The 13,232-nt window shown below is 37.9% G+C and overlaps 1 protein-coding gene across 2 annotated transcripts in view; it reads right to left on the bottom strand.

Annotated features, from left to right (window-relative positions):
* Positions 1-8,687: 8,687 nt before the first annotated feature.
* The window catches only part of GUCY1B1 (guanylate cyclase 1 soluble subunit beta 1), a 42,532-nt gene continuing 37,987 nt past the window's right edge, over positions 8,688-13,232 (bottom strand). For both annotated transcript variants that reach the window (XM_048303685.1, XM_048303686.1), the window contains exon 14: positions 8,688-10,009. In XM_048303685.1, coding sequence (XP_048159642.1) covers positions 9,986-10,009 — 24 coding nt within the window. In that variant the 3' untranslated portion in view covers positions 8,688-9,985. The remainder of the gene's footprint in view (positions 10,010-13,232) is intronic.

Genomic DNA, 13,232 nt, shown 5'->3' with positions numbered 1-13,232 from the left:
CACACTCAACCGACTCTTTCCTCACTCGTAACTGCCTCTCACCCCTCCACCGTCTTCCAACTGACCAGCCTGTAACTGTGCCTTTCCCACAGGACTTTCTGGTGAGCATAAATTTAACAATACTAACAAAGACAATCCCATAGCCTACAGTTTCGGGTTTTGGTTTGGGTTAGGGTTAGGGTGTAGGTTTAGGGTTAGGTGTTAGGGCTAGTGTTCATGTCTAGTGTTCCACACAGAATCGGATTTTAGAGAATCCTTTTGTCATGAAGCATAAGTTGCTTATTGTTCTTTATTTTGCAATATGCCAGTTCAGAGAAGTGTTGTTTGAAGTACCTCACAAAATGCAGACCTTTTAGAACACTAAGGCAGCTTTTTTGCTCCTTATCTCAAAGCACCTGAGGGTTTGGGTTGCTCATTTACATGGTGAGATAAGAAAGTGTGCTTAGGTATGCAATGGCAAGTACCGTTTCTCCCATTCTTACTGCTTGCAGAGAAAGTTTAGATGTCTCAAAACAGATGGCCTTAATAGTAAGCAGAGAACAGCAACAGCACTGTCATGTGATGGATGTGACTATTCCTGAGCCTCCCTTGTGAAGGCAAACATGTTTTGCACCTGGTGTAGGAAGCAGGGTGGAGAAGCAATGGTTTCGAATTATGCGGACAACCCAGCTTCCTGTCACCCAGTTGTTTTGATGGCATCTTTGGGTTTGCTCCAGCAAATACTCACCCACATAAGCTCTGCTGGTGACACTAGCAAGTACTGCATTATGAGGTTTACATCTAAATTTGGAGACAATCTTTTTATTCTTTATTGCTGACACACAACTGAATTCTCAAGGGTTGGCACTGCCAGTTTCTGCAGACTCCATGGGAGGTTTCAGTACAATAAGCCAATAAGAAACTTTCATCAGAAAACTCTGTCTGAAAATCAAGGACATTATTAGCAAGTTAGTAACTGTATTCAATTCCAAAGTTACATCCAAAGGTGAAAAACAGCTCTTTGGGGAAGAGGAAGGGGTAGTTTTCAACTGAAGAAGAGAGTATTTCTTGTGATGGGATGGTTCATATCTCTGAGGAAAATCAGGAGGGCCAAGGATCCAAACAGTTCCTGCGCTAATGGAAACACTAGACTTTTGCCTTCTTTCTTAACCTCTGTGTCTTTCATAATGCCAAACATGAAATAAACCTTCTAAAGGTGTAATCTTCTACCGAGTTTGGACCCAGCAATGGAATTCAGCTCTTCAGCTCTATTAATTAACCCTTACATAAAACACTCATCACATTCTCACAGTGTAAAATCAACAAATACAGTTCTGAATTCAACTGTGTAATTCTCACATTTTTGCCTTAATAAAGAATTGTGGCAGGGCATATCACCCCTCTCCCCACCACAGGTGGCCGGTGTGGATAGGAGAGATAATCCAGGTGGGCAAGGCCCAGCGGGTGTCATCTCCTGGCACCAAAAGGTCTGCCAGCTTAACCAAGAATCAACATCTTGATATGGAGAACAGATGTGGGAAGAGACAAAAGAAAAACATAGGTGACCCAAAGCCCTGCTTTACCCTATGTAAAATACTACAGATTATCACGGAGGCAGAAGTCTCCTACACACACCCTGAGAAGCCTTCTACCCACACGCCCTGAAAGTGTGTGAGGCAGCTCTCCGGAGCCTGGATGCAGGTTCTGTGGTTACTTTCCTGGGAATTGAGGGAAAGGGTTTCAATGTGTGCTCCATCAGGAATTGGATGGTAAGAAACACTGGATTCTAAGTTATATTGTTTCTTCACTAGCTGTAAAATTAATGGTACCTTTAACCCTGTGTGTATAATACTAGTAGTATATAAATAGTCTGTTTTAAGTCTTATGTCTGTTAGTTTTGTGTCTATTAAATAAGTAATTCATTCTATAATAGGCTGAATCAGCCATTATTACAGAACTTGCAGACAAGAGTGGGTTTTGGGGTGCTGGTCATCCCTATAAAGCTACCGCCTGCTGCCAGAGGCCTGGGCAAAAAGCAGAGACTTATTGAAATCCACATCATCCATTCATAACAAGAATATAAACAAACTTCATAACAAGAATAAATCCACAAACTGATCAGCAATTTATTAAGTAATGATGTTAAGACCAGACCTAGGATGGCCTGTAAGGAAAATATGCAACAGCTACTTACCAATGTGAGTGTTATTAACAACAAACTCTATGCAATAGTGCTTAAAGCTAGCAAAATTCTGGAGGGTTACAGCAAGGACAAAGTTTGACTCCTTTTTTTTTCAGTCTGCCTGTCTTGATTTATAAATGCTATGTCCCTCAAAAGCTTTCTACCTTCAAATAATCAGCAGAAAGAGGTTGAGGGTTAATTTTTGAGACTGTTCAGCAATCAGGCTCTCCTGCTGAGAAAGCTACAGGCAGAATGGATTTCTATAACGTATTCTGAATGCATGCATTTGGCTTTGTATTACTAAGAGCAGATTAATTAAATAAAGCATATACAGGACTTGATAATTAAAATGAATGCACAGTTCACATGCATCAATAGATGAGTATTTGCCCTAAGGAGATGAAGGACAGTAGAACAGAAAACAGATGGCAGGCAGCTCTCAGATCCACAACCAAAACAGTTCTTTTTGGCCATGCTTACAGAATTTGTTGTGCTCGAATTCTGTCCCTCTTTTTCTTGTTAAAAGTGAAAAAGCAGCAACATTGTTCAGCACTGTTTCTTTGGGTGCTGATGGAAGAAAATCCTCAGCAGGGACCTGAGCGTCCAGCACCTTGCCCAGGTCCCCTGCATCCACAGAGCCACACTGCCTCTGCTACAGGGCAGGTGCATCTCAAATGCCGCTACTTTTGCCAGTGTCTAGACAATGAGAGGAGCTCAAATGAAGCCTGGTGCTCAGGAAGCAACAAGTCTTTTTTTCTTTGCCCTCCTGATTATCTGTTCCACCTGTCCCTGCAGGGAGGAAGTTGAAAAAGGCGTAGTTGAAAAAGCCATGGCAGTACTTAAAAGTTACTGCCTAACTAAGCCGTGTGCTGGTGAGTGGGGACTATTCCTTTCATAGACTAATTTCCCACTCAGAATCCTGTTCCACCAATCGCTACTAAATTTTTTTGCACCAAGCTGTGCACTGACAGAATTTACCCACTTGCACATCAGCCAGAATAAAGCTGCTTTTTTTGGTTTTTCCACAAGCAGGGAGCTTTCCAGCGTATGTTTTTTGTTTAGGAGCAGGAGATGTTCCAACGTGGCCTAGTGACTGCAGTTAGTAACTCTAATGGATGCTTTCAAGTAGACTGAGAAATTAAAAAAGTTCTGACAAATGCAACTCAAAGTTCAAATCTGCATTATTGACATGCACAGAAGGGAAAGGGAATTGTTACAGAAACAGATGAGAGAAAGAAGCAAAGATTCTTTAACATCAGACCCTCCAGTTCATCCACATCCTCACAATTAACAATGGAAGTACTTTGAAGGCTGCAAAACTGCAGAACAGAATAGAAGCTGATGCAGGGAATTTTGGCATACTCCAGGTATGAGCAACAGCCTGTATATTAGTTTTTCCTTTTTTACAAGTATTCGTAATTCCTGTCTTCAATTCAGAGACACTTTCTGTAACACTTGTCTTAATAGAACTTTTCCTGTATATTTACCAGAGCCGTAGAAGAAATGAACATAAGGTACAGAAAGATAAGTGCAAAATGGGCTACTTTGCATCAGGAATGATACTGTTGGTCAGCAGAAACTCCTAGCAGAAAAGTGAGCACTCTACAACACAAGCCACTTCTGAAGTGCTGACAAGCTCTTTCCAACAATTAATTCCATTAACAGACCAGATAAATTTTCTTGCAGCACTGTTACACTTGCCACAGGCCTCCACATTCATGGGGGCAATAAAATCAGTCACTATGCAAGCAGAAATGACCCAAAACTCCTTGTATGAGTAATTACACATGAATGATGAATTTGAATGTTTAGAAAGACCTGTCAGTGTAGCATCTTTGGCTTGTAATTATTAAATGGCTAAAACAAACTATCTCTTCAAATTGGAATAAATTTTGGTTACTTCTAGGATGCATTCCTCCTAAGAGCCTCCTGTAAATGTAGCTATAGGAATGCTGGGTGCACCTTGGGAAAAGCTGAACTCATTTTCTTGAACTGAAATAACAACCCTGTTGTTACATAATCCTTACCAAAATGTTACCAAAGATCCATGCCATTGTAACCATGTCTTATGTAGATGTTGGAATATTTTATCTTTATTTAAAATGGCAGCTTATGTTACATACTTTTACACGAGAGATGTTACAATACAAACTACTGACACATCCATCAGACACAAAACACCTGATTTGTGTATTCCTGAACTAAAATGTAATGAAATACATGATGGTTTTTGGATAGCATCCATAGCACCAGTATTAGATCAAACGACCACAAATACGGCACTGACATGTGAATTCCAAAGCTGAGTTAGGAGTCAAGAAGGGAAAGGCTTTTCATTTTCTTCAGGGTGCCAGGGGCTGCCAATGGCAAGGTGAGAATTTAGCACTTAGTAAAAACAAAACCAATGAACCAAAGGGATGGGCAGTGTTCCTCAGCAGGTACGCAGCATGGTTTGGAAAATAAGGTTCAAGTGAAAACTGAGGTTGCGTCTCTCATAGATAGAAATGTTATCATTAACCCAGCACTTTTGTCCAGATAGCCTCTCCTTTCAGACTTATAAAATGAGCAATGGAAGGAAGCTATTGCTTTCAAAACTACGTATTTATCTGTATAAACAAAATTGATCTTTCTTTTCTTCCAGTGACCAAAGAAAAGTAGTTATTTTCAGTGTCTTCCATCAGAGGAGAATTGAGTACCTCAAGAAAGCAAGTTCTTCCAACAGCTGCTGACTTTAGATTTTGCAGTCTTATGCCATTCATGCTACTCTATGCAAGAGTGCGCAGCACTCAAATGTGCATGTGTGTGTATGTGTGTGTATATATATATATACACATGTACATGCATTTATAAAGCCTGAAGGGTAGGATGATGTGGGAAAGGCTGTGTGAAAAGGCATGGATCCTTATTTAGAGGGCAAGTTTCTTATCCTCTAGATAATTACAAAATTGCCCACAAACACATCTATAATGTGGCAGAAAGCAAAGCTTTGATTTCTTGTACAGAGCTGAAGCTCTGAATGCTTCACTATGCCCTCTGTGGAAAAAGGATACTTACTCTTCAACATCCTTATACAGGTTTTTTTTGATATTAGGTTATTTCTGAACACTTCGTGTAGGAAAGCTTACATTTCTCAAGTCTGAAAATAACAAGGCGTAACAGGCTGCCTTTTCTTTCCAGGAACCCTATACACAGTGTTTAGGACTTGCAAGAAATAGATGTGCATTTCTTCCCACTTAATACACTGCATATTTCAGTGTGATTTATGAAGGTGGTTTATTTGTCACACACTTCATTAGAGCACTACACCCATACTGACATAGGGGCTGAAGGCAGCAATACTGAACTCAGAGTTTTATTTCTCATCTGAAAACTATGGCCATGTAGTTCCTGTGGGGGTTTTTGTTTGTTTTTATTTTTAAACAAAGGCTCAAGGACTATTGGCTTAATTGGTCTCTAACACCAGCTAGGAACTGTGAACATTTTCAGCCTTTTGTCAGGACTCATCAGATAAGTTCTGTCATTTTAATCACAGGTCAGTTGTTTGAACACTTAGACAGGACAGCACATTTATCAAAGTGTAAAATCAGTTTTGAAAGGCTAGAATGACCCTGAGAACCTGAAATATAAAAAGGCACACAGATTTCCTGCCAGAGGTGTCCAGCACATGAACAGATAGATCCTCAGCACACAAAATTGCTGCCCTTGAAAGCACAGTTGTTCTGTGATGTTGAATCTGTACTAGGAGCATAATCATCTCTGGAAAAAAACAGTAACAATGCTGATCTGAACACTGGATATGGGGAATAGTCTGGAACAAAACCTTTATAACAGAGATCACATCTTCATCCCAGAACAATAATCACAATATTGTTTTCACATTCCACTGTTGTCATTATCTCCAAAACAGTTATATTGGCAAAAAGACCCCTTGATGATGATGAAAGTGAACATTATTACCCTTTTCCTGTTAATAACAAAGAATGAATTGCTGGAGACAGCATGTATTGTTGCAGTTTTTCCAAACTGCCACCCAAAGTCAGACAGAAATCTAAAGAACAGTAGAAAAAACCCCAGTGCCTTTTATGTGCAGCTAGAGATTGGGGAATGGAACTTCTTTTTTGTTTTTTTTACAGTTACATTAGCACAGCTCTGTTTACTGGCTTATTACTTGCTTCCCTCTCATGGTCAGGTAGGCACATGAAATGACACCAGTTTCAGACTCTCCCCCATGAAAGAATCTTGTTATAATGAAAAATAAAATCTTGTTAAAATAAAATAGGACTACAAATCCAGTCAATTCCCTTTACTTGAAGATGGTAAGCCAACACAGTGACTGGCAGAATTAATTTAAAATTGCTATAAGCTCCCATTTGTACCAGTATGCTGACTGTCTGGAGAACATGAATACTAAATTCTCTTCAAGTTCTCATAGTGCTAGAACACGATGACCCAACTTTTTCTCTTCTTTTTTTAATATATGATGGCTCTAGAAATGCACGGAATAACCATTTTACAGTTTGTGACAATACAGTAAAGTGTTGGCCTGTCTGTGGACAAAAAACACATTTTAGGATACAAATGCCTCAGGCCTTCCTCTGGATCCATGGAGACAGGTGCTACTGAGAAGGCCATCAACATTTCAGAGTACAAGAGTGTGTACTGTAGTGCACAACTGCCTGCAGCACACTCATTTAATAGCTTTAGATTTTACTAGAGGTTTGTTCAAAGCAAAGGTTCTGGGGCCTCCAGCATCACCCACTTTTTATTCATATCAGATGCTAGCACATCCCTTCCTATTTCCTTCTTGTACATATGATTGTCTTTCAAAAGTGAGCTTGGAACCAGTCGGATATGATTTGCACCACCTTAAACACTGGAACCAAGTAATAAAAAAACCTCACATGTGTCCCTCCTGGAGGATGTCCTGTACAGAGAATCACAGTTTGGAAAACAACTCTAAGACCATTGAGTCCAGCTGTTAACTTAGCACTGCTGTGTTCACAAACCACACTCCCAAGTGCTGCATCTGTGTGCCCTTTGAACATTTCCAGGGATGGTGATTCTACCACGTCCCTGGGCAGCCTGTTCCAGTGCCTGACCACCCTTTCAGTGAAGACATTTCTGTGATAATCCTGTAAGCAGATATCCAAATGAGCATCTCATCCATTGTTTATCATTTTGTTTAAAAAAAAAAAAAAAATCAAAGATGAAGTTATGTTCCCAGAGGTTGTTCCTACCAAAGACTGAATCAGCAGTTTGGAAGCCGAATGCAGGGCCCACTTTAATACAGCAGTGGAGTCACAGAGTCCCCTGCACAGCCAAAGCACAAACACCACCGAAAATCAATTTGCCTTGCCTGTCTGAATTCAAAGGAATGCATAAGATCCAGGAGACTGAAAATAACTAAGCATTCCATAATTTGCAATTTCATGGCTGATTTCCCCTTTCTTCTCTTTGTTCCATTTTTTTTTACAAAAAATACCAGAATAAAATACATCCATTTATAAAGACCTTTGAAACAGACTTTGGTAATTGCTCTGCCTCATGTTTCAGCTGGAGAGCTTCTATTGGAAAGGCAAATCTCTACAATTAAATATAAGAGGCAGTAGAACACACATAAAAGAACTAAATACCTGCAGAAATGTTTAACTGTTAGCTGAGAGTAATATTTAACCAAACCATAAATTTAGTAGTTGAATGCAGCATTTAAGACCAGTTTTAGTAACAGAAGTGGTTAAGCGCCTAAACTGAACTGAGATAAAAAGCTCCTACATGAACACAATATGAGCTATTATTCTATGCTTTAAGAAACTGGTTACGTTACAAAGTAGCTTAATAGGAGCATTAATATTTTGAAATTATTAAGAAGGTACAATATAAACCCAGAGCATTATTTAAGTTTTCTGGCACACCATCTTCCATTAGCTTGAAGTGTGATACAGAATTTCAGTTTCTTCAGAGGCATTTGCATGAATTACATCAACACACAACCACAGCTGTCACAAATCCCATGTGCTTCAGAGTTTTTGTAACCTTGAACAACTTGATCAATCCAAATTACTCCTGTGTATCTACCTGAGTGAGGGCAACCTCTGATGGTGTGCTGGGATGTGTTGCTGTCCGACAGTGAGATGATGGGGAAGCAAGTATGTGTTCTCCTCTCTTCATTTCCCATTCCTAAAGGAAATTTGGTTGATAAGGTATCCTGCTCCCAAGTGTATGGCTAATCATTTTTGATTGTTAAATATCGTCCAAGAGTTTCAAAGGAAGGTGTATGGATTTTTTGTCACTTCAACTACTATTTCTGAAGCATTAACCTAAATATTTTGAACACTACTTTAATTTGAAGATGTGATCCATTAACCTGAATGTGTGAGACACTTGGTAATTTACAAACATCGGACCGATGACTCAACAATTTACTTAAATTCAAACTGCAAATTATTTAATGGAGAAAATACTTGTTTTGATATCAAACAATGAAATAAAGTTTTATACCAAAAGAAAATCCCAAGATTTCTAGAAGTCAGTGGAAAAAATAATTTATTGCAATTTCTTTTGCACATTAACATGAAACATTTATACATATATATTCTGTGCTAGTAAGATATACTAGATATAGACAATTTTTATACACAAAGTAATTGCACTATCCTATTTTATAATGCAAATATTCAGAAATGATCAGTCATATAAGAACAGATACTATTCACATAAAAATGTACTATATATTAAAGTTATGGAAGGTCTATGCATCTGAAACCTTGTCCACTTTTACTAACTGTATCAGCTGATGAAACACACCATGTCCCTTCAAGCTTTACATCCCTTAATTATGTCATGATGCCTAGAACATTACCAGGTCCTCTCAAGGAATAAAATTAGATCATTTCTGAAATTAGAGAGACCAAACCAAAAGGCAACCATGTCAACCACGTCCCAGCAGCATGCCTTTCAACTCCAGGGGCTACATCAGATGAGAATCAATGCACTACAAGTGGTCTGAAATTGTCCAGTAATCTATTATTAATATGACAATTTAATTTAGTTTATATAAATCAATGAGAAATACATTGCAAGTGAACAGCATTTCAGTAAAAGTACATTGGCACATGCTTCAAATGGCAGTATCAGAAACACAGCCGTCCCCTTTCAATACAGAAGATGTCTACAGAGTGTCCACAAAGGGAAAATGCAGGATGATATCAAATGAGAACCCTTTTTCTAACCAGGAATTTAAAGAGCATCAAGTGTTATTCACAAAACGAATGGGAAGCATGGTAATAGCAGAACTAAATCTGATAACATTTATACAATAATTTTTATAATGCCGCTTTAGGTATTATTATTAAATACAGTTCCTTAGGTTCATTGTTCTGCCTATCAACTGAAATACCTATCTTTCCAGAAATGTCATCAATTCACATAACCACAGTACTTCAGAGATGAAGATGAAGATACGAAGCATCAGATTGAAGTCATTAGTTGTGGTGTGCATACTACATGGTTTCATTCAATATTATCTGGTGGTAGGAATGGTCACATGACTGACATGCAAAAATGCATATCAAAAAAAGGAAAGCTTGAAATACATGCTCATAGCAGAGATATAACAGTACCAAACAATAAGGACAAAAAATTAGCAAGCAAGCCTGGAGAAAAATGGTAAGTATGACTTCAGGAGTAGGGCAAAAGACAATGGTATTGCACATGGCAGTGGGAGATATAATGTGAAATAACATCCATAACACAACCTTACTGCCTGGCACCCTATTTGGAGACAGTATTGCACCCTATTCAGCATCCTCTTCCTCTTCCCTCAGCTCAGGAAGCATCTTGCTTTGTTTCCTTGAGAGCATGCAAGCAGAATTTGAGAAGTAAGGAATTTTCTTTGAAGCAACAAGGTGGGTTAATGCAGTGACAAAATACATTTTACAACTTGCAACCAGTATCAGTAAATAATAATAATAATAATAAAAAAAGCATAGGTAGTGCATGTATTTCTTTCGTATGTATTTTATGTAGGAATGAAACAATTCCTACATGCCCTGGTGAACTACCAACTCTGACAGAGACATTTCAACTTGATCCCACCAGTAACATGGGAACGGGGCAGAAGAGAAAGATACTAGAAAGTGGGGAGGAATGAAAATTGCAGTCATACATTTGAGGCTCTCGGCAAGATTTATTTTTTACAACAAATCTGTTTCTCAAGAGAGAAACTTCACCTGAACCTCTGTTAAAGTAATAAAGATGGTAATAAATAATCTTATAACACGCAAACAAGAAGATGCAAAATGAGTAATTGGTCACAGCTGCTTTGTTCTATGTGCTTCTGATGCAATTCTACATTTTGCTGTACTGGTATCATGGAAGAGATAGAAGTGGCAAAGAAGTGAAGGAGCAGCACTCCAAACCAACACTTATTCTTGTAAATTAGGTCTTTCTCAGAAATAACTGCTGTTCATGGGGACTGATATTAGAGATGTCAACCCAGGAATCAAGTTTGAGGCATGCTGAGCTGCTTCAACCCTACCATTTCCTACAGGCCTAGTAGAGCAAAAGCATATTTTAAGCCTTGGTTTCACATCTCTTATGGCATCTGTAAATATTTTGTCCTTTTTCCTCACCATGTATTTATTACCGGTCTTCAGAGTAAAAGATTACTCTGATAGATTTGCAAATGCTGAGCTAATAACCCTCTAACGGATATAATGAAAAGAAAAATACATCAGTGATGTGCATTGATCCTAGACTAAAGGTAATGGAGGTAGAAAACTTCACAGTAAAAGCATAATCATTAGAAGTATCTTTAGGATGATTTAAGAAATATTTTCACATTTACTTCTATATGGCACTTCTTGCAATATTCTGGAGTGACCTCTCAGAAGTTTACAATTAGTTTCTGAATATATGGTAACATGCCATATTTATTGTTATGTACAGTCCCCCTGAAATAAATGGCACTGCACACAATAATATATTAGCATTCTGAAAAACTTCTGGAAAGAAAATCAAGACTACACCCGTGACTAAAGCAAAGTGATTACTTTAAAGTGATCAAATATAAAAAGTTGGTTATCTGATTTCTGATTTTGGATTAAAACTATTATGCACAGCCTATAAAGTGCCAGAAAAAAACCCCATGAAGAGTACCTTCACACAAGAAATTGCAAACAGTTCAGAAAATCTTAAAAGAGTAAAACTTTGTGCATTTTTTGTGTATGGACAGATAAAATTGTGCAGGGAGTGAAAAAGAATCGAAAGATTAGAGGATTGTATTATTTCACTTTTCAAAATCACCTCTGACAAAATGATTATCAGTTCATATCGTCACATCAATGCATTTTTCTAATCTATGCTCCAAAACTTAGTACACTTTAGAAGAGACACCTGTCATGGGAGAAGTCGTTCTGCCTCTAAGAATTACATCTATATCTGAATTTCAGAATTAACAAAAACTAACAAAATTAGAAAGACCTTTTGAGTGTGCTCAAACTGTGAGTCTTAAGTGCTCCTGAAAATCAGGCTCACAGTGTTTCTTGGTCAGGTTTATTCCTGCCCCCATGTCTCCCTCTACAAAGCTCAATTACTGGATAATTGTATTACCAAGTGCCTCTCAGGACTGCTGTGAGGATTAACAAAACCAACTGTTGTACAAGATCTCTGAAAGGCAACTGCAATATTTAAAGTCTTAAACTACACAAACCTTATATTCATATTAAACATGTGTTAGGCTGAAACAAGGAAAATACCCACCTGACTCAGTACCTCTCTGAAATTTAGATTTAAAATTATAACGTGCCTTGCTACAAATGATAGGACATTTATAATGCAGAAAAAAAGGTGAAAGGTGTTTAATTAAAATATATTTTAAATACAACAATAGATTTGAAATAATGGTAGCCATGTGAAATTATAGTTATCTTACTGCAGAATAAGAATAGAAAAGTATTCTCAAAAGTGGCACCCAGAATATAATTTTAAGTAATATATATTAAAATACAGGATTAAAATGCAGGGTTAATACTGGGAGTTACCATTAAAAAGTCAGTGTTCATATACTTGGGTACCAGTAGTAATAAATCTGGATTAAATCTCCTAAAAAGCCTAAAGAGTTTAACAGCCTAAATTACTTTTTCAGAAGTACATGAGTATTCGGACACATAATTAATTTCCTCTGACTTACAAGAATTATTTCAGCCAAGGTAATTGATGACTTTCATTATTTTAGTCAAGTGTGTTTTTAAGATTAAATACATTAGCTGAAAACTCGTTCTTTTTGTATTGCTTCAGGGCAAAATTCAAGCTATGTAAATCACTTTTATCTTTTTTTCTTCCTGTTGACAATGGATGGAACGTATGCGCCCGCTCAGCTATGGCAAAGCAGTTGGCATACTGTAACCTCATTGTCTAAGTTTGTAGCACACTTTGAGTCTAGATCTCACTGGCTTTTACTGAAATTCTGGATAATACATGCCCAGAATTCTGAAACTGAGGCACAAGCTTAAAGAGCCCTCAGTGCTTGAAGAGCTTTACCCTACCTCATTTTGACGATTTTGGCTCATATGTCATTTACAAGAAGTAGTTTTCACCCTGTGTATTTCTGAAGTGGGACCTCTGCCATGCAACAGTCTGAACAAGCAGATGCCATCTGGGGTTAAGAGACCACCATACACATTAGGTGTAAATTTGCTTGCAAGTAGTTGCTTGACTGTTGCCTAAATATTTGAAGGCACATTTTTTCACCCACTGCAAGAAAGCACATGGCAAATTTTGAAGTGCTGATAACCAGACATGTCAGCTAAACAGAAACTGACATTATACTGCAAAATCTAGTACAGTGCAGAAATCTGTAAGAGGGAGATATAAATATTTAAACACTTGGCATTCCCTCAAGGACTTTTTGAAATCAAAAGTATTCTTTCAGGAACCGCACAAACTGCAAAGACAAATAATCAAGGACTTTCAAGTACTGTCAAGATAGTAAATGTGTTAATGAAAGAGCGTTGCACAAAACTCTTCATTTTTTTTCTACGGAACATTTAGTTTTGAAAATGTAAATGGATCT

Source organism: Corvus hawaiiensis, chromosome 5 (assembly GCF_020740725.1).
Source record: "Corvus hawaiiensis isolate bCorHaw1 chromosome 5, bCorHaw1.pri.cur, whole genome shotgun sequence".
In the NCBI taxonomy this organism is placed as follows: Eukaryota; Metazoa; Chordata; class Aves; order Passeriformes; family Corvidae; genus Corvus; species Corvus hawaiiensis.
This window is presented reverse-complemented; position numbering and strand designations above follow the sequence as displayed.